Source organism: Gambusia affinis, linkage group LG09 (assembly GCF_019740435.1).
Source record: "Gambusia affinis linkage group LG09, SWU_Gaff_1.0, whole genome shotgun sequence".
NCBI lineage: Eukaryota > Metazoa > Chordata > Actinopteri > Cyprinodontiformes > Poeciliidae > Gambusia > Gambusia affinis.
The window spans coordinates 10,032,429-10,055,321 of record NC_057876.1 but is presented as its reverse complement, the minus strand read 5'-3'; the positions used below and the strand labels follow the sequence as shown (position 1 = coordinate 10,055,321).

Here is a 22,893-nt window from a genome sequence, read left to right as displayed (position 1 = left end):
AGATAACAGTGAACAAACAGCATTTTAAACACCAGCACAGCCTGGTTTAAATGTATCATTTAAAATTGCTAAATATTTCCTTATATACTGGGACACTGCATATTAATGGATGTTCACATGAAAATATACTGGTGTCTAGCTAAAAGCTAAATTTCTTCCCTAGCCTCTTGGCAGACTGATATCAAAACAAACCAAAACATGGATATTACCTTAAAGGCCAACCTCTCATCTTAACATTCACTTAAATGTGTGGTAATAAACACACGCTTTTGAATGCCATAACATTTGTAATAAAACAATCATAAACACAAATACATCCAACAAATACATTGTAGTTCAATATTGCATATATAAGTAGCTAGAAGTGAAAGTATTTTCTATAAAAACACAGTCAGATACTACTTAAAAGCAACCAAACTCGAGGATTTCCTCACTGAGGGTGTTGAATGTTTACATATTCCAGTATTCCTGAGCAACAGGACATTCTGACTGAATGTAGAAAATAATAATTGTAAAGCTGAAAACTTACCGACACACAGCTGTTCACCTGTTCAGATGTATGGAAATAAAGTGACAGGCTAACTATTCATGCCTCTCCATAAATCTGAGCTTCATGGGAACGTGGCAAGAAGAAAGACCACCGTCATAATTCCCAGTAAAAATTTTTCAACTTAGAAGAATGTGCTCTAGTCAGACGAGACTGAAACGGAACTTTCTCCTCTACAGTCAAAATGCCTAACAATCCGCAGTCTGAAACATGGTGGTGGCAGTATTGTGTGTGGAGATGCTGTTTTTCCACGGGGACAGAGTTAAAAGGAAAATCAACCCTGACGAAACAACAAAACTGCAAAACCTTTCAGACTGAGGCAGAGACAGATAGCAATAGTTTGACAACTGATGTAGATGGAAACATGTTCATGTCCTACAGTTTTGCCTCTGAGGGACAAGACGGAAATAGATTTGCATTCGTAAAACATGTTAAGAACTATTCTCCACCTACTTGATAATTATTCTCCACTTTGTTCTGGTTTGACCTACTAAATGACCTACTTCAAATAATGAAATACATTGAAGTTTGCGGCTGTAATGTGACAAAAACTGAAAAGGTTTGAGAGGAGAATGGATCAGAACGTCTCTCATTGCCTTAATGATAATAACTGACTTGTGTGTGTGTCTCTGTTATGGATAGTTGCAGGCTTGGGTAGTCTTTGTGTCTGCATGTGAAAAAGGCGCCTTGTTTTCCTTTGATGACAAACGCAGATAGCTGTTGCTTTCTGCTACTTTCAGTTCTTCTTCTGCACTCAGGTTGAATAAAAGGTGTGGATCTATGAGTTTCTTATCAAACGTTACCATCACCTACAAGGCCTATCAAACCTCTGTTGCAGTATAAGTATGGGCTGCAGCATCTTGTACAGTCGTCTCACAAACATTTCCTATCTGTGCTCTGGGTGCCTTGAAGATGAACAGGTAAGACAATGTTCTGATCTATCTGCGAGTTTTCTCGAGGGCTTACATTGAGAAAATGTGTGCATGCTTGTTATTCCTAACAATTGAATTTCCAAAGTCTCAGTCTAGTTTTCTGTAAAATGCACATTTTCTTATAGGAACACAAACAGCTTTGGTTCCAACAAGTCTGACAGCAGAAATTGCTTCGTTACATCAAGAAAGGGCCCGTTATTTAAATTCTTGCAACGTTTTTTTTCCACGCTGTGATTTAACTGTCCCGTTTTAGAGTGTCCAAGTTCAGTTTATGCTGTGTGCAGGCAGTTCATTCACGCTGATCCTATCATTTTGATCCCTTGATTCTTTCTCGCTTAAAAGAACCCAAAACAAAACAAACCCGGGCCATAAAACAAGTTCATAGACTGTTAGTAGCTTCCTCAATTGTTTTTTATATGGCGCCCATAGAGAGACACTTTTTGTGCCTACGTTCCACTATGAGTTTGAAACAGCACTAAAAGGATGATCCTACCCCCCAGTACTTTGTCTAGCAGACTGTTATAAAAAATAAATTATGTCTGGGACTTTAATGCGTTTATTTGATAAAATAATTACATAGATACAAATAGAAAGATTGCCCTGCGACAGACTGGCGACCTGTCCAGGGTGACCCCGCCTCTTGCCCGGAACGTAGCTGGAAATTGGAACCAGCAACCCTCCTGACCCCGTTAGGGACAGTGAACAGAAAATGGATGGATGGATGGATGGATGGAAATACAAAGATTCCTGCCAGAACCTTTGTATTTGTACTTTTCTGGTACGCCCGTCGATTGGATGCACAAAAGACAAACAGCAGCGATGGATGACAAAGCTTCATCTCTTGACCCTTGGTTGGTTTATATTTGTTTCAAAAAATGACCTAATGGGATGCTGGAAAATACTATTATTGTGTGCACATGGCGCACAAAGGAATTAGCCTATCACCAAAGCTAAACAAGCCTAAAATGCCATCAATGATTAACATGTTGCAGTAAGGACTTAGGTCCTCAATGCAAATGCCAGCCTGAAACACTGAAACACTTGAAAGCTGATTGGGTGTAATGAATAACCCTTTAGACCAATCTGGCGGTTAGAAACAATGAGCATCTTTGTTGTTGAGCTCACGTCTATTTAAACCATGATTAACTCGAAAGAGTTAAAGTTACTTTAACTCTTTTGAGTGTGTCATTAATTAAAAGACCCACAAAGTTGATAAATGAAGGTAAAAGGTAAGAAGATTATAATCTGGCGACATGAATCGAACCAAAGAAGACGTGCTTTATGAAAGTAGAAAATGTATTTATTTTTTTAAAACAGCGTCACATCTCTGTTGGACTGAAATATTCAGTTGAAATTACAAATGTTTGCATAAATCTGACTATTGCCTGCAAACTCAAATAAATACGAATTTGAAATAAATACATCAGGAAAACTGACGTGAATAAATAATAATAATAATAAAAAAAGAGACAATAACAACTAATAAATAGTAAATATCCAAAACTCTTGAGCTGCCTAGCAGAAATCAGAGGTGTATCTTCATCTCCCGGTGTTTAGCTTCCTCATGAAGTCTATGTATTTTTTGAAAGGGTTAGGCTTGCTTGTTGTTGCTGTGGTCATCGTGCAATTGCTGTCATTCTGTACGAGGAAAAAGAGAGGTTGAATTAATTTGGATATCAGCTTTGGGGACTACATTTACCAAGAAGTATTGTGTTTTTAATGGCTTCCTTTTTGACATTTACCTGTGTATGTTTTGCTAGACTTTTCAAATTTGTCAAAAGTCTGTCAATAATAGCCTCCAGTGTGCTGTTCGTTCTCATTTCCTTAAGAATATGTCTCAGGTTCTGGCTGAAGGTATACACACATTTGGACTGTAGAGGAAGCAAAACATTGGCTTTATGAGACGACATGCATCAAAAGTGCTGAAAGTAAGGACAACAAAATTTCATTCTGACTAGCAAAAGCAACGAAATGCAGAAAAGATGGGAAACTTACAGGATGACAGAGCATGTACTTTCCAGGATTAGGAATGGACTTTAGATGTGAGGAGAAAGAAATAACATAAATAATTAATTACCTACAATGTTTAAAGCAAAGTCATACTAGTGAAGTAGTAAATGAAACACCATGTAACATTAATAATCTTTTGTACTTACCATGTTGCTGACATTCCCATCGAGTTCCTTTAGGTCAGTTATAATCTCATTGTTCAGGTTGGGGTCTGGAGTAAAATTTAAAGGAGCGCTGTGGCAGACCTGCAGCAGGACCAAGACAAATATGTATTTCATCATTCTGCAGTGATGCCTTTCTCTGTTTCGCGACAGTTTTTTTTGGTGTTTTTTTTTTTTGCTGTTCTATAAAGGGTGAGCGTCGAAATGATCTGAGTCTGCCCTTACGCTATATATAGAAGAAGCAAGAAGGAAGTCTGAGCTGATGTCACTTTTTTCACGAATGGAAACCAAATCACACTTTTTTTTTTTTTTTTTAAATGGGTGAGAATGCAAGTTGCATGTTATCAGTATGTTAATAATAATAAATAAAAAAAATAAAAAAACAGAACAGAAAGATTGGAGGAGAGCCGGAAACCACCGAAACAAGTTACTCATGTGAAAGTCAACAGGCATGCACAAATAATTTAGCTGCATTTGTTGTACACAATCCTAATATAATACATTAATATATGAAGGTCCTTTGATAGGTTTCGTCGATGGGTTGCTATTTTAAGATAGGGTTGTGATCGGACAGGAATTTTATTCTGACTTTATGACTTTATTAGAAACTTTTCCTCTAAGAGTTGTTAAAAATAACCTCTCATGCCATATGACCTCAATCTGAGACCGTGCTCATTACAATTCATTCATTCACACTGAGTGGCATCAGGGGAAATTTAAACGTGGTGCAGCTCCTATCAGTAAGAGCAATAAAAGTGACACTTTAACGCCACACTAATGACAGGCCCAAGGCTGGGTTGAGCTGCCGTGTGAGTGACTGCAAACACAGCAAGTTTGTCAGATAAAGGAAATTACTATGTGTTGACGCAGATTGAGATACAACTCGCTCAGCTAAAAACCCACAGCAACCACTACCCCAAAGCTGACTTTGAAATGATTATCAACTTGTGATGATATCTCAGTTCAACGGCACTGACAATTATAAAAAAAAAAAAAAAATAAAAAAAAGAGAAAAAAATCAAAAACTGTCATTATTAAGCACAGAAAATTGAGTTGCTGAAGGGATCAAACAGAATCACCACTACAGAGTGTGGGTGGAGAGAGTGTGGTCAGTATCAGCGAAAGACAAAAGTTTTGCTGGAAACCTTGTCAAAGAGTGTGAACAATTATTTGCATAATTATCTTATTCATCGTTGATCGACTTCCACATAATGTTTGCACATCTGAAGAGAAATTTTTGATGCAGTTCTGGCCTTGACATTAGCCAAGCAGGAAGTGCGTTAATCAGAAACGATAAATAAGAATGATGTGAGTGACACTGGGAGCCAATTGAATGCTGCACAATTAAAAATGACCTGAACCTGTTTATTTTTGTAAAGTATTAAATGAGACTATAAATAAATGCAACAGAAATGATTTACATTAAATTAATCTCTGTTGTATTTAACATTTAATTTGAATTATTGATAATTAAAGTATTACTGTTGTGTCGGCTGCCTGTGGCGGTGTTTCCAGCGGTAAATTAAACTTTATTAAACATCATACCTCCATCTGTGATTTCTTGTCATATAGAAAGCATGACATTGCATATTAAGGTAATACTTGAAGTGAAATACATGACTGAAGTTAATATTATTACTAAGGTATTTCTTTTTTTATTTTGTTTTTATTTTATTTTATTTTATTTTATTTTTTACCAAACTACTGGTTGGACTTGCTGCTGCTGTTGGACTTGTCTCCAAAGATGCAACGCTGCAGGTTGAAATTAATTGCTTTGAACTAAACCACATGAACAGTTGTAGTAAGTATGGGACAGCTTTTTATAGCTGTTTTATAATAAACTCGGGAACTTATGTAACTGTGTTAAAGGAGACAGAATGACTGTATCCATCAATTTTCAACATTTGGTTACTCTATGGAGGATTCCATGGGGGCTTGAGCCCAACTATACACAAACACACACACTTGGACCTACTGGTAATTTTGAAAGACCAAAAAGCAAACTCTATGCAGAAAGGCCTTGCAAGGTAGCACTGCTAACAAAGGGGTCAAACTCCAGTGCATAATCAAATTATTAGGCCATCAGCAGGACTCTAGAAAACTTATGTACATATTAAAGAAGTAATTCAACCATTTTATTCTGGTGTGTTGGATCTGAAAAGTGTAGGATAGTGGTGTACAGGGACTGGAGTTTGATATCCTTGAGCTAGAAAATGACCCTATACTCATTGCCTGTGTTAATGGTTTAAAGACCAAATAATTAATAAACATTAATGCGCAGAGTGGAAACTGTCTAAGCTCTACCACAGAAGCTAGCATTTGCAGTATTCTTTATTTCTTCTCGTGCTACAGCCAAAAGAGGTACAGCCAATTCCCGCAGCAGAAAATAAATGGTGCTCATGGACTGAATGCTATGCGAACGCCAGGAAAAAGTGTGTCATCTTGCATTGTGCCCATGTATTTCAGCCTCCCAAGTTGCATTTTCTTCAAAATGTTTTGGGTAAAACTGTGAGAATGAGTGAATCCATGACATGACAAATGATAAATCTATTTTGTTATTTTTGGCATAGTTTTGAATGTTAAACCGAGTTACATTTCCAGAGCCTGGTTGTCAATTATCCGAACAGTAGTCAGTTACAAATAATGGAACAGATTTCCTTTCTTTTACATTTTATTAGTGTTTGTTTGTCCAGGGTTGTACTGTTAAAAAAAAAAAATTCAATAACTAGTTCAATAACATTTTTAAAGGCAAATAATTTTGAGTTACATTAATAGAAAGAAGTGCATCCTTTTTTACACAATTACCATTGGAATATGACATATGTGAAAAACTATAGGAGCATCTGAGTCAAACCAAATGACACAGAAGGGAACTTTGAGACCTGTCTACCTGCTGTATCACTTCCGTACACATACTGCTTCGTAATGTGGGCGAACAAGACGAAGGCAATCCGCTGGCTTCTCCCAGGCAGAAAATAAATTCTCTTTAAGTTTGAAATCTTTCTTCCATCAGAAAGGTGTGGTGGGAGGGGATTTTAGATGGGGTTTCTAAACAGCGAATAAAAATAGATGCCATCTTGGTAGCAGGAAAGCTGATAATATCAAAACTTGCAGAGCCGATACGCTATGGTCATTTCCGTTTTGGGCTTTCAAAGATTCTTTCTAGATTAGTAGCTCTTTTTCTGTTACATAACACAGGGGACATTGGGTCAGAGATGAAACATGAAGCATGTCATTATGAAACAAATGACATGCTTGTGTATGTAAATATAGCTGTGTTGTCTCTTGTGAGAGTAACTAGTAATAGATGATAAAGATGAGTTATATTAAGATGTAAAAAAAAAAAAATAAATAAAAGATCGTGGGAGTTTCCCCACGCTTCTAGAAAATGGGCAACACCACTGGTGAGCCAAAGAAAGGTCAAGGGGAAAATCCTTTCTTGGACACTTGTAGGAGTGTTCAATGAAGAATATGCACTGGGGGTTTATGCAGGAAATCAGCATGCAGAGCGTTTTTCTAGAAATAGTTATGATCTAGTTCTAGTCTCTCATGGTCCACTGAGTGAGTCTCTTGGAAATTTACAGAATTTAGACATGTCTAATCCCTCGACGTAGTAAGAAAATGTTATGCTAAGTGAAATATGCACATCAAGCCATTTTTGTTCTCTGACCCGATGTCCCCGGTGTTATGTAACAGCAAAAGAGCTGTGACAACTAAGAACGACTAATCTAGAATGAATCTTTGAAAGCCCAAAAAGGAAACAACCATAGCGTGTCGGCTCTGCAAGTTTTGATATTGTCAGTTTTCCTGCTACCAAACCTTACCACTTGCATGATTTGACTCTTGACGATCAAATCACTGACTGAAACCAAAGTCTATCCAAGCTACTTTAAAGACTACTCTTACGACAAATAGAGATTTGTCTTACTCGATTTAAGACAAATCTTTCAAAAAAAAAAACAACAACAAAAAAAAAAACAGCAATCAGCCAAATCTATTTCCTTTAAATATTCCCTATCTCATCTCTGAAAATCTCAACATGACTCATGTTCTATGTGATCTGGGGAAGCTTCTTGCACTGTGTCGCACTTGTCAACATGTGCTATGTTTGTCTTGACACAATCAGTAGGTTGTGGATGAGATGACTGTGCACTGTAATAAACCAGGCAGTTGTTCTTTGCACCCCGGGGAAATCTTCAAACAGTGACAAGAAAATAGAAAACCGGTGCTTAGTATTCAAAATCCAAGCATCAAAGTTACACGTTTTCTCGGTTGCTCAGTAAAGTACAGTTTCACTAGAAAGCAGGTGTAGCCTTCACTTTTGTCATCTTGCAAACTTTTTCCGTCAATAGATTTGAATGTGTTTTGCCTTTCAATTAATCTACACACACTTGGCCGTAAAGATAAGGAGAAACGTTTTGTAAATGTATGAAAACAGCTGTGACCAGCTTTAATATTCACATGCTTTACAATCACTCTCATAACTCAAGTGCATCTGATTCCCACTCATTCTCCCTGGTAGGCTTCTGCAACTAAAGTTGTCCTTTTGATGTAAATCCAGTCAACTGGACACAATTTGGGCTGAAAGACACTTGTCTATGCAGGATCTCACTGTTGACAGCACATATTGGAACAGTGAAATCATAGGGATTGTCCGACTCTGACACCAGATTGTGTGAAATGGGACCATCGAACTAGGAAAGTATAAAAAGTTATTTGGTTAATAAAATTGGGAAAAGCTCTGACCCTCTGTTGATCTGACAAACTGACAAAGCTAAGAGCTCCAGTGTTTCCATGTAAAGAAATTTACCTTAGAGATTCTGAGACCAGGAAAAGGACGAAAGCAAGACACACGCGTTTGGTCTGAACTACACGTCTGCAGGACATGAGATTTGGAGACGGCAGCCTCACATCGTGTGGGAGATTTCTACCAGATACACGGTTATCTGTTCTATGTTGTGCTGTGATAATGTTCCAAAATCTCCAGGATGTGCCCCACCTCCAGTCCAGATACCATTACGAGTAGGCATGTCACAAACCTACACAGATTATTTGAGCACATTTCTGCCATGTCAATATAGGTTCCCTTGTGTAGATAAAAAAAATCCCCAAGTTAGAATTGGTCTGTAAGTGAAAGAGTGTGGATTCTTTCTGCACTCCCTGCCTTTGCAATAAGAGAGCAAGAGCTTAGTTAATTCTGGCGAAGATGTTGAAAAGCAGACCATGAGATCAATGATAAGATACAATACAAAATCAAGTACCAACATATGGGAGGACTTTGTTCAGTCTTCTTCCATGAAGTTGGAATTTCTGACACTGGTAGTCGTCTACTCTGGGCCATTTGCAAACTTGTGATGGATACAGAGAAGGAAAGTATTGTCTTTTTCTGCAATTATACGTGGATAATTAGTTCACGGAAAAGGCCTGATGTGTCTCTTTCAATGTCTGTTTGTGCGTTGAACCACTAACGGAGGTAAAGTGAGGCAAGTCGAGACTGCTGACTGCAAAGAAAGGGAAAACTTTGGTCTAACCATGAGAGATGGTGTGATGATAAGGTCCTGAATCTGATAGTTCCGTGAGGCAACGTTAAGCCTTTCAAAGTCTACCTTGCTTCCATCATCATCATCATGTAGGTTCTGCAACATGATTTCTTTTCTCATGAATTTTACAGCTCATGGAGATGATCTGTCACAGAGTACTGACAGGAAAACTGCTGTCAGATTTTTTTTGTGCCACGCAAATATAGAGAGGCGATTGGTCGCCCACTTAGATTTGTCATCAGTTTACTTTTTACAGTTACCTTTTATTTCATAATAAATGTAGTAAAGTGAATGAGCAAAAGTTTAACTTAAGTTGACATTTGTTCCTTGGTGTTTATTTTTAACAATCATAAACCACGGCTTGACTGGTTTCAGCAGCAAAATCACAAAAAGATAAGGTTTCATTTATTAAGGAGCACAGATTTATTTAACTGTAACAGGAGACATATCTATTTTATTTTGGGAATATATGCAGTAACATGTAAAAAAATGCAATTTTGAAGGATTTTTGTTTTTTAAATACATAGTAAAACATTTTATTAGAAAAATCACATTTATTCTAAAAATACACATGAAGCCTGGGCGCAAATTCAAACTGGAAGACTCTTTAGCCCCACCTGGCTCGTCCTATCGGAGCATCCCGCCCATCACCGCTGTCCTATCAACGCTGGACCAAGCCACGTCACGTCCAATCGCCTTCCAAGGCCCAGCTGAAAAGGACCTCCATCCATGGCGTCTTCCGCATCCCAACCGCGCTCAACCTGTTCAGCCGCACGCCTCAGCTCTCGGTCAAATATCTCACCAGACCTCTTTTCAGAGCGACTGCTCGCCCCCGCACCTCTCATGTCCGTCATAAAGCCGCTTAGCCGCGTGCTCGGCCGCTTCTTTCCCTCAGACGCTCCCCAGATGGAAGAGAATCCCTGGACCTCATTCATTCCAAGCAGCTTCTCCCGCCGCTTTCTCGCTGACTGGGATCCACCGTCACCTGCTCCAGCGCTACCCACTTCACGGCCTTGGCCGGCTCGCCAGGTCTCGCCGCACCGACCTACGCCAACAACTTCACATACTTCCGTATAGCCGCTATCAGCCCGGTCATCCGCTCCTTCCGTCGGATTTCCCACGCCACGCCCGCCTCGGGCCTTCCAGGTAAGACGTATCCTCACATATCTCATCCATGTTTCAATGTTAGGAAACGAGGACTTTTTTCTTAGTCCATCTCCCTCCCGAACTTGCAAGCCTTATTCGCATGCGTCACCCAGGCTGCGCTTTAAATGCTTCAGAGCTTTACCGAATAAATGCATAAATAAATCAGTAACTAGTAGCATCCCTCCCAGCGGCGACAAAGCGGACCGCCGACTGCGTTTCTTCAGCGCCCGGCACCTAGTAGTAGCCTCTGTCATTTCGCAGGCATCAAGCCCCACATACTCCTCCCCGAACTTTAGTACGCCCGCACCAGACATTCAGCTCCGCTTCTCGGTCCGTCTCAAGTCAGCGGCCGTGCCCCTCCACATTCATTTGCAAAGCGGTATTATTCAGCCACCCAGCTACGTAGAGCCGCTCATGGGTTGTCATGGTTACCGCATTAATTTCTCTGTTTCAACATGTGCCTTCAGAGTCTCTGTGTCGTCCCTCTCCCCTTGATTTGCCCCAGGTGCTCTCATTCCCTGATTACCCCGTGCTTTGTACCATGTCTGAGTCCCTGTCCTTCTGTTCGTAGCTGTCGCTCGTCACGTCTCGGTCCATCAGTTCACCCCGCTCCTACCCGTCTTGAGCCCTGGTTTCCACTCGGCAGTGCTGCCTGGGATTTAGGATAATCTGGACTACCAGACTATAAATTTCTCCAAACATCATCGTTTTACTGCTACTCGGTTCCTTGCACCGCCTCACCACCCGCCACTACAGTTCATGACGCCGTTCGCGTTGTAAAAGCGAGGTGACTGCATGGACTCAAGCCGTAAATTATAGCTCTAGTCTAACTGTGCTCCTAGTCTCAGTAGTCAGTCATATGCGCTGTAGAATGTGAAGCCGGCTAATAATCCCCCAGGTCACATCGGTACCAATCAGCTCAGAGCTTCTCCAATCGGTAACCAAGTCATCACGCCAGGGCCATCATCGCATCATCGTTTCTCATCAAATTTTTGCTTAGAGTCCCATTCACTACCCATCAAAGGTAACTTTAAATAGAAGGTGATGTCGCATTAACCTCAAAGGATAAGCGTCCGGCGTTCGAGCTTCAGTAATTTTCCTGTTACATAATGCAAAGGCTAATCGATACCTCACGCTTTCATCACAGTCGTGCTGTTCCGAGTGAACTAGAAGACCTTAACGATCTGGCAGCGGTTTTCACCAGGCTAGTTATCAAATATCCCTTTTCTTAACTTAGGTTTTTAGGATTGGCTAAGTTGCTTCTGGGTTTCTCCTTGCTAGAAGCTTAACTGCGTCCCCCCAGGCCTAGCGGTACGGTGAGCTTGTAGGGTATTGCCTGCCCAGAGAAAGCAGTGCCCCTCCCCTCCCTCTGAACCGGAAGCCGTCTGTCCCCACCCCAGAAGTGCCAATCTTGCACTCTTTCATACATAGGGGCTCGCGCTTTTCACATATCCGTGTCTCCCCGTCACTTTCACAGTTAAAACCGTTTTATTCATTAAATGTTGCAACCTGTATCCCGAGCTGCCTTCAAACGCAACTTGAACACCGAGACGCTTGCCGGGTTTATGCAACAGTGAAGGAGACCTGCCGCCGGTTGAGCCATGCATGTGCATTAGTCATAACAAAATACAGAACTCTGCTAAGTTTTCCCCAAGTAATCAACTGAGTCGAGTACTACTGCCAGATGCCGGTAATCACAGACAAACATGCCCAGATAACATTACAGCACCCTAAGCATGTTAACAGTAGCCTGCGGTTACCGAGTCGTTTCCCACGTTCGGCTACGTAGATTCATTTTGCCCCTCAATTAGTCTTTGCCATCCGATAGCTCGGCGTTCTCCACCAACAGTAAATTGCCTCGCATGCTGTCATTACAAGCTCATGCCCTGCTGGCACTTCTAGGCTTCATCTCTCATCAAAATAAATAAATCGCCTGAATTCGACGTTATCCCCAGGCCATCCTGTCCTCTTGCTTTCCCAGGTTTCACTCGCCCATTCGTTCCAGTCCCTCTTCCGAGCCAATATCCTCACGGGGGTGAATCAGCACCTTCTTGTCGCCGGGAGTCCCGTATCGCATTTCCTCTCTAATTTTCCCATTCTTTCCAGCCGTTGAATCCCCATGCAGCCGGTTTGCTCCGCCTCCATTTTCAACAGCACGAGTCCTCAGTTTTCTGCGAAACCCGTTCCACCCTGTAACCTGTTTCTCGAGGGGTTTTTTCTGCAAAGCGTCCCTACATCCCAGCTCTCTGCCATAAGCTATCATGTTCGACCCACAAGCCGAACCGCCACTATTTTCATCGTTATCACTCACCCTAAGCAATTCTATTGCTATTCATCAATTTAATCACGTCCGCTTATCGCAGATCCAACCTTCATCTATCAACATCCTGCCATTCGAACACGCTCTCTTCAACAGCTGGCCTTCATCTACCAGCATCCCGCCTTCTAAACCCTTGCTAATAAGCATCTCTCCCAGACTTCGTTCGTCCAGCTATTAGAGAGAGGAAAAAAAAAAAAAAAAAAAAAAAAAATCATTTACGTCAAACAGTCATCCACGTTTGCACTGTAGTTTTATACCCTATATTTCCTCAGTGTCTCAGCCTCATTTCCTGCCCCAATCTTCGCTTCATGCTCAGCCATCGTTCCAAGCCCCTGCATTCTCGCAACCATAGGATCATAATTTTATACAGCATTCAATTCTTAAGATCACGCTTTCACCAGTATTCAAGGTACCCTCTCGACCTTATGGCAACAGCTCTGTAGTCATCTCCAGCATTCTCTTCTTATAATTATATCTCGTAACTTCTCAGCTTCCCTCAGTGCCTCACAAGCACTGCGCAATTACCTGGTGGTGGTTGGTCAACCTCATGCAAATGCATGCTCTCATCCAGCAAATGTTATGCTCATTGTTGAGAAAAATGATTATTTTGTGCTTAATACAGTTAATCTTACGGCATGAGTAAAAGGTAGATTGAACATTCTTATTCCTAACAAATTTCTTAATTTTGAACAGGTTTGTGGTAAGTATCATGGGTAAAAGATATTTCGAACATTCTTATTCTGAACAAATTTCTTAATTTTGAACAGGTTTGTGGTAAGTATTCAAAAGTTTTGTTGTTAATTCATACGCTTCTTTGTATGGGATTAGACACTGTAATTCTGTGACGCCATCACGCAATTGTTTTCTTCCTTAACATCATCTTTCTCCTTTGTCCTTCACACCCCATCTTAAGTTCCATTCCAGGATGTTCCCATAGCTCACTCATATCCTTTAATGTCCCTGCGTAGTCTAACCATAGTTCTAGCATCTCATCTCCAGTAGCAGGCAGTTATCTGGAGCAACCCAGGTTGGAGATACAGCCTTTGGATCAAACTCTAGGGAGTTCTCATGCCGAGCTCACACTGGCATCGCCCACACTCAGAGTTTGTGTGGGGGAATAAAGTTGCCTCCCCTGACTCACTGAAGTATGCAGCATGCCGAGGAAGTGTTTCCATCAGTAACGTCACCTGGTATTGACTTCCTAAAGTCCCAGCCCGTAAACCTCAAGTTAGTGTAGCTTCGGCCTATTCTCATTTCCCCAGTCTCTAACTCCCAGCTTCGGCCCCAGCCGCAGCTTCATTTTGGGGGATATTATTCTAATTGGCAACACTATGTCATAGCATCACTCAGCGGCACCCCCAGCTGGCCAATATCTGCCTGCATTCAGTCATTTCACGCAAGGCGGCGTCCCCGGCTGGCCTCCATCTACAAGCATTCAGTCATTTCAAGCATAGCGGCATCCCGCTGGCCTCCATCTACAAGCATTCAGTTATTTCAAGCATAGTGGCATCCCCTGGCTGGCCTCCATCTACCAGCATTCAGTCATTTCACGCACAGCGCCGCCCCCAGCTAGCCTTCACCTACCAGCATTCAGTCATTTCACGCATAGCGGCATCCCCGGCTGGCCTCCATCTACCAGCATTCAGTCATTTCACGCACAGCGCTGCCCCCAGCTAGCCTTCACCTACCAGCATTCAGTCATTTCACGCATAGCGGCATCCCCGGCTGGCCTCCATCTACCAGCATTCAGTCATTTCACGCATAGCGGCATCCCGGCTGGCCTCCATCTACAAGCATTCAGTTATTTCAAGCATAGTGGCATCCCCTGGCTGGCCTCCATCTACCAGCATTCAGTTATTTCACGCACAGCGCCGCCCCCAGCTAGCCTTCACTTACCAGCATTCAGTCATTTCACGCATAGCGGCACCCCCGGCTGGCCTCCATCTACCAGCATTCAGTCATTTCACGCATAGCGGCATCCCGGCTGGCCTCCATCTACAAGCATTCAGTTATTTCAAGCATAGTGGCATCCCCTGGCTGGCCTCCATCTACCAGCATTCAGTTATTTCACGCATAGCGGCATCCCCGGCTGGCCTCTATCTACCAGCATTCAGTTATTTCACGCACACCGCAGCCCCCAGCTAGCCTTCACCTACCAGCATTCAGTCATTTCACGCACAGCGCCGCCCCCAGCTAGCCTTCACCTACCAGCATTCAGTCATTTCACGCATAGCGGCATCCCCGGCTGGCCTCTATCTACCAGCATTCAGTTATTTCACGCACAGCGCTGCCCCCAGCTAGCCTTCACCTACCAGCATTCAGTCATTTCACGCATAGCGGCATCCCCGGCTGGCCTCTATCTACCAGCATTCAGTTATTTCACGCACAGCGCAGCCCCCAGCTAGCCTTCACCTACCAGCATTCAGTCATTTCACGCATAGCGGCATCCCCCCAGCTAGCCTTCACCTACCAGCATTCAGTCATTTCACGCATAGCGGCATCCCCGGCTGGCCTCCATCTACCAGCATTCAGTTATTTCACGCACAGCGCCGCCCCCAGCTAGCCTTCACCTACCCGCACGCCGCTATTTTATGCCGCAACGCTCCCCTTTCTGACTCTCGCTTACCAGTAACAAACCCCTTTATGCTTCACCGCATTCTCAGCCCTCCGATTACGACATTTATCCCTCGGCCTCGGCCCCGGCCTCAGCCTCCCCTTTTGGGGGGATGACATTCCTATCCTACATCGGGAATGCTCATCCGAGCTTATTGCAATTCACAGCTTGATGACCACAGCCGGGGCCCGAGCGCCAAAGAACTTTAAATTCATTTCTGTCAATAAACCTTTTTAATCGCTGTTCATTTTCTCTGTCTGAGTCTCTCCAGATTGAAATGAAGCCTGGGCGCAAATTCAAACTGGAAGACTCTTTAGCCCCACCTGGCTCGTCCTATCGGAGCATCCCGCCCATCACCGCTGTCCTATCAACGCTGGACCAAGCCACGTCACGTCCAATCGCCTTCCAAGGCCCAGCTGAAAAGGACCTCCATCCATGGCGTCTTCCGCATCCCAACCGCGCTCAACCCTCCTCCACCCCTTCTCCACCTTCCCTCGCCCAGATCCTCAAGCTCGCATCCTTCTCCGACCTCCACCACCAGGGCCGGGTCCCGGGGGGATGACATTCCTATCCTACATCGGGAATGCTCATCCGAGCTTATTGCAATTCACAGCTTGATGACCACAGCCGGGGCCCGAGCGCCAAAGAACTTTAAATTCATTTCTGTCAATAAACCTTTTTAATCGCTGTTCATTTTCTCTGTCTGAGTCTCTCCAGATTGAAATAGTTTTCTGTCTTCCGAAAGAACTATCAACAAATAATGAATATCATGCATGTAATAATTTTTATATTGATTCATGAACATTTTCCATCTTTTTATCAATCATAATTCAGAACAAGACAAACTAAATCCACGTAGACAAACATGAAAACCTCTAATCTAAAAGTCAAACCTGAGTGCAAACCACAATATTATTATTATTATTATTATTATTATTATTATTATTATTATTATTATTGCTACTTATTTTTTAGTAGATTTCTAGTAGCTACTTTAAAGGCAGATAAACAAAAATATGTGGCCTGCTTAAAGTTTGCGTTGAATGAAATGTTGGATACTTTGGTGCTCCATCTTGTTTTTCAGATTGTTGCCTTCGGTGTTATTTTCCATATAACACTGGTCCTTGAGTGTTTTAAATAGGAATGGGTTAATTCTACCGGAGTCAATTAATATCCATAATACAAACACGCATTGCCATTTCATTTTAATGTCCTTGTATTTTGTACCTGTAAAATAAATTCTCACTTGTGCATTTTAGGACATTCTTGGAGGTGATTGCTATGAAATAATTATTCAAGAGTACAGATGATGAGATCAAACACAGTCAGAGTACCAGGAGAGAAGCCACTCCTGCACGGTGAGATCATCCAGAGAGATCCCAGGCCAGGATTCAAACCCAGAACATTCTTATTGCAAGGCATTGGTGCTACTTCTTTAACATCCAAATTTATTGAATGGGTTTATTGTACCTCATAGGTCATCGCACAGCACATAGTGAAACAAGTAGACAAGACATCAACCTTGTGAACAATGTAGGTGGCTATGGTTGTCAGACATACTGTAAGCCTACATCATCCGTTCGTTTGTCATTGTGTGTAGGTGGCAGCATTTTCACCTTAGTTTGTCTCATCACACCGGTTTATAATTAAGGTATCTTGGTTTTGGTATTGCTTTGAGTCATGTGAGGCAACATTTGTGCAACCTTTTATGCATTCCACATGTCTGTCATGAATGAGAATTCGTTCTAAACGCTGTACTTTTATGTCATGTTGAAACAAAGATATGAGTGAAAGTTGCACAAAAAAGAAACTTAAAAAGTGAATGAAGGTTAAGAAAATATGTTTAGTTTAGCAAAAATGACATTTCAAGCGTTCACTTTACTTTTTTATGTAAGTAATAATCCAGGGACTTGTTCTGTACAGGTTTTTGTATCTCTGATCTTATCAAAGTGAAGAATCGGATGCATGCGTTCTCTGTAGCCCCATCAAGTGATCAATTTGAACCCATGCTGTGGAACATCAAGCAAGCTCTGTTTTACTGCCTGCACCATGGCAGCAGATGGTTTTCTCTTGCAGGACAGTTCTTTAAAAATGTTACTTTTAAAGTGGATCGCATGATATTGCATAAAAAGTGTCTGTTTGTCTCAATTCCAGTTGGTTTTAATCCTTTACTGCTTCATTTGAAGCGAATGTTGTTTCTTTGTAAAGTTCTTTGCTCTCTTCTCCTTCTCGTTTTTAAGACTAATTAACAGAAGTTGGCCTTTGTGTCATGTCTTCTCGATACGCAGGGAAACAGGAAGTCATGCGATCAACAAAAGAAAAGACGTCACAGAGCTTAACGTTTTTAGAAAAATAAAGCCCAATTCTAAAAATAAAGTTTGCATATTTTTTTTAGAGTGAAACTTGCTGAAACAGTAGGCAGGACTTTTTGTTTTTCAAATTTTACGACAGCAGTTATTTTCATGACATAAGTTGTTCTTCTGATAGAAGATTTATATTGAGAGCACCTGAGTGTATCTTGTCACCTGTGAAGAGGATGGTCACCGTGGGGTCAAAGTCTCACGGTTTTAGAAAAGTAAAGCCCAATTCTAGCTTGAAAGCTGCTCCAAGTTATTGAATGTGAAATTATTGCTATAGCTATGAAAGATTAATGTACTTCACACATTTTTTTTTCTACAAGTGCAGTTTTATGTGGTATATATCTCTGTATGACAACTCATGAACCGAAAAGCATAAAGGGAAGAAAAAACAAAGATGACCTTTAACAGGGAAATGTATGCAACTTTGTTGAAAAAAAATGGCCTAAATTTCACAAGCTTTCACATTTGATTTTTTTTTTTTTTTTTACCAGTTTTACCGCTAATTGGAAGAGTTTTTTTCATTTGTACCTTAACATATCACACGCACCGAAACTGATTTTGTACTTCAGCATGCTTAAGTACGTTTATCTTTTGTATGGAAACACAGCATGATGTGGATGAAAAAGGAAACACTGTGAGACAGAGGGTCATACTGTCCCATGGTAATCCTATTAAACACACTCTAGAGGTTTGGAGCCACAATGGCTGCTATGAGAGAGCATATTTTATACCAGAGGCAGTCCAGAAAATACCAGACAAGGAGATGACATCAGGTTTGGTCAGGAGGATATTGAATGTCTTCATGCGTATTTAACAGCCACACTGACCTGTGAGCCACTCCATTACCACTACTTCTGTGAAGGACCGCTCTGCTTCCCTCCAATTTCACTTAACTCAAAGTTAGCAGCAGCTCCTGTAAATTAATCTGTTTATTTTTGAACTGTATAACATCATATAAAAAAAAAATTCAACAGTGATTCAATGAAGTGTTTGAAAAACAAGATGAATAAAACATTTGTCCATATCGGTGTAGATAGTTTATTTTTTATTAGTTCACAACAAACCAGGTCCTATATTTAGAAACTACAACAGAAAAAAAATTATCTGATTACAGCACAACAAAGTATGACTGTTCAAATCATAAATGATATGCTCCCACCAGATATAGCTTTCTAGCCTGTATTATAGGGAGATAATAGAAATGACAAAATAAAACAAAGATTAGAGGAATTAGGTAAGAAAACACAAGTTCAACAGGGCCAAATGTATAAATTTTCAACTGTTGTTGCTATGCCTCTGCTTGCTATATATAAATATATCTATATTTGGTAGTCTGCATTTGTAGTTTTATGAAGTCTTGTATCACGAAATACCAGACAAGTTCTTAAAAATAATAGCAGGCTAATGTTACTAAATACATACATTTTTAAAAAAGTTACCAGCCAAGCGACTTTGCAAAGACGATGTTGAACACGAGATGGCGCTGTGGCTGTGGCTTGTTTTAGTCCGCTCTTAATAACAAGTTAAAGAACAAGAAACCAAAACAATCCTTTGCAGCAGTTTATAACGCATGCTTATTACTACACTCGAAACCACGTTATTATTTGCATGTTTTCTGCTTAAATTTCAAACCCACGTTTAGCAGAAAGAATGCCACCGAAGGGAAAAGGTGGAAAGGGTGGTAAAGGTCAGTGACCCACAGCGTACCTTCTGTTTATGATGTGTTTTAATCTGATATTGTAAGCTGCAGGTGCTAGCCTGTAAGTTAGCATACACTGCTGCACTTCAGTGTAGTGAAAGAGTTAGCACTAACATTACTCTGATTAACGTGTTGCTCTCCACTGTGGTGTGACGTGTGCTGTGGTGTTTTCTGTGTAGGAGCTGCTTCAGGAAGTTCGGACGCTGACAAAAAGGAAAAAACGCCTAAAGGAGGCACAGCTGTTAAGGTATCCACTAAATATACTTTAACCCCAGCAACTCTGCAAAAACAATGCCAATACACATGGTTATTATTGAGGGGGTTTGTCACATTTTGTCTGACCCCTAAAACATTTTATTTTATTTGTGGGTCATTGGTGTAAAACCTGCACATATTCCAACGTTATTATCACAACATTAATTGTATTATGTTTGAATTTTGGTTAAAAGACCAGCACAAAGGAGCGTATAATTGTGAAGTGGTAGGAAATGCGTAGATATTTCTTTCTAGAACCACCTTTACAGTGCTGAGCCAAACTGGAGTAGGTCTGTTTGGATCAGGTCCCAACTCTTTCCACAGAGTCTCATCTAAATGTAGGTATGGACTTTGACTAGGCTTTTCCTTGACACATGAGGAAGTTTTCTTCCAGGATAGCTCTGTATTTAGCTCCATTTATCTCCCTGTCAATTCTGACCGGTTTTCCTGTACGCGCTGAAGAATACATTATGCCCACAGCATGGTTCTGCCTCCATTTATCAACTTGGGGTGGATTGTTGTGGATTTTCTCAGCTCAAATAGCATGGAATTAATATTATGTTTTCTTTTCTTTTCAATTATTAATTACCGTATGCTCTTGATTTGATTTGTTTATGTTAGACAGGTTTTTAAAAACAAGAAACAAAGCAGTCAGTACGACAGAGAAATCATGTGCATACATAACCAAGAACCTAATAATTTGTTTACCAGTACTTTTCTGTTTGAACACTTATTTGATCCTATCCCTCTTCTTGGTGTTGGTCTGTCACAAAATTTCCCCCAAAATATACAGATAAATGTATATTTTGACAGAATATGAAAAAGTTCAAGAGGCATGAGAGGAATGTATAAAATATCTTCTGTCAGGTCCTGGCCGTACGGTGTCAGTAATATTGAAGAATCATCCGTTTCAGCAAATTGTATTTGTTAACCTCCCAACATATTTCTCTCCGCAGGTTCGGCACATTCTCTGTGAAAAGCACGGAAAATGCATGGAGGCCATGGAGAAATTGAAAGCTGGAGTTCGTTTCAGTGAAGTAGCAACGCAATACAGTGAAGACAAAGCAAGACAAGGAGTAAGTATGCGCACAAGCCAGCCGATTCCTTTTTGGGTTTTTATTACTAGCTGTGTATTTTTGCATCTCGATTTAGACAATTCCAGTAAGTGCCACTTATACATTCACCCTGTAGTTTAGCTCACAATTACTTTTTTGTTGATTTTCCATCATATATTTGCTTGAATGAGGTCAGATATACCTGGATGAACTGCCACATCACATCTTTTAGCAAAGTTTCTGTTTGTGTCACCGTTTGCTGGAAAACAACACCTACTGTAAATAAATGCAAGGTAAAAGTTCTGAGTGACCTTACAATGAGCTGTTAGTCATGATCAAACCATGAATATAAGATTCTTGACTGCGTCATTGCTGACAGCCGTTTTATTTGGCATCAACTCCTCTTTATTCCACCTGCATCACAGACCAGAACACCCACTCATGGTTTCCTTTGAAATTGAAAGAAACGTCAACGAAGTGGTTATATTAGGATAAATATATGTGTCCAGGTTTGAAAATCTTAATATGTGCATCACGCTTACACTCATATCAAGAATATTGCTCTTCCATGACAGGGTGATCTGGGTTGGATGACGCGAGGCTCCATGGTCGGACCTTTCCAGGAGGCGGCGTTTGCTCTACCTGTCAGTTCGATGGATAAACCTGTCTACACAGACCCACCTGTCAAGACGAAGTTTGGATATCATATCATTATGGTTGAGGGGAAAAAGTAGAACAGACTAGCTCTTTTGGAATAAATGTCACAATTGTGAAGAAACATCGAAGAGGGGAAAAAATGTATTGTCCAGTTAATCTATTAAAATGTTCACTTCTATTCTAGGTCTGTTTTCTCAAAATAAACTTTTTCATTTGTTGTTTTTTTTTACTTGACTTTAAGGCTTCTGCGATGTGAATGCCAACACAAGCAAATGAATAATTTTTGTTTATGTTGTGTTAAATCTGTAGCATTGGTTTGTGGATGAAAAGTGGTGGTACAGAAAATGTGAAAAATTTTATATTTTTTTTGTCATTCATTTCAGAAGTGAAACCTAAGACTTATGCAGGTTCATTACATACAGTGAAACATTTCAGAACTTTATTTCTTGTCGTTTTTATGGCATACACATGATGACAAACGATATATTAGCGTCTTATATCTTAGTTGTATTTTAACAGACTGAAACTTTCAAAAGCAATCCCACATTTGGTTCAAGTTACTAGATCTTGCACAACTTTGCCCAAGATGACACATCAAATGTTTTTTGGTCACCACAAAGATAATCAGACAAGATTATGCAAGTTGTTTTGTTTTTTTTTTTAATAAAAGCATGAATACTACCCAGAATGGTGCACAAAAAGGCATGTGAAATGGTTTTGCAACATTTTGTGCTCATACATTCTAATGTATGAGATGTTAAGGATGAATTTTATTTTCTCCCAAATTTTGTGCCTTTTTCAATCCTAGAAAATATTCAGATTATCCTATATTATGAAGTAAGAACCGCATCAGACCTTTTTGTGCTCAGTTGGTTGCTGCTTGGTATTTTTTGTCCTCAATGCTCCGAGATATAAAAAGTAGGTCAATGTCTAGATAATGCAACTATTACTTTCTGCTTATGCACAGAGAGATTTTGTTTGGAATATGGTATAATTAAGTTATAGTATCTCATGATAGCTAGGAGAATCAAAAAATACATTTAATTTGTTCAAAAGCAATGCTCTCAGGAGATCTTTATTCTTTTAATAAGAACTCTCACTCACACTGGTGAAAAAACATTTTGGACAAAGAAAAGTTTGCATCTGGTGCCAGGTGGAACAATAAAAACACAAGTAATAAAAATGTCTTTCTCCAGTTTAGTAATGCAGCCAGTCTTGAACTGAGCTTTGGGGATAGATGTACTGAAACAGAAGTTAGTACAATCCTGAATGGTATAAAACCTGTCAACTACTGGAGACATCTAGATCCAATACTCTATTATTATAGCTTTGTTATAAACATCATTATAATGTTATCCTTATTGATAAGAGGCTTTTTTCAAATATTTCATCATTTCTGGAGGCAGGAAGGAAATCACAGTTTTACTAAGTTATGTTAAAAGATTGTAGAGACTTCTGTTTATATCCATTATTAATACTAAGAAGTGAATACAAAAGCTGACAAACCTCACCCAGAACTGCCGTCTTATCATCAGACAGATAGACAAGCATCAAATTGAAGCTGATGGTTTAGATTTCAGTGGGCAACTTCTGCATA

At 40.5% G+C, this 22,893-nt stretch overlaps 1 protein-coding gene across 1 annotated transcript; it reads left to right on the top strand.

Moving 5' to 3' along the window:
- The first annotated feature begins 19,173 nt into the window (after positions 1–19,173).
- pin4 (protein (peptidylprolyl cis/trans isomerase) NIMA-interacting, 4 (parvulin)) lies at positions 19,174–21,946 on the top strand. Its single transcript, XM_044127941.1, has 4 exons — positions 19,174–19,317; positions 19,509–19,576; positions 20,541–20,660; positions 21,215–21,946. The coding sequence occupies exons 1-4, from the start codon at positions 19,281–19,283 to the stop codon at positions 21,371–21,373; spliced, it is 384 nt and encodes a 127-aa protein (XP_043983876.1). The 5' UTR covers positions 19,174–19,280; the 3' UTR covers positions 21,374–21,946.
- The last annotated feature ends 947 nt before the right edge of the window (positions 21,947–22,893 follow it).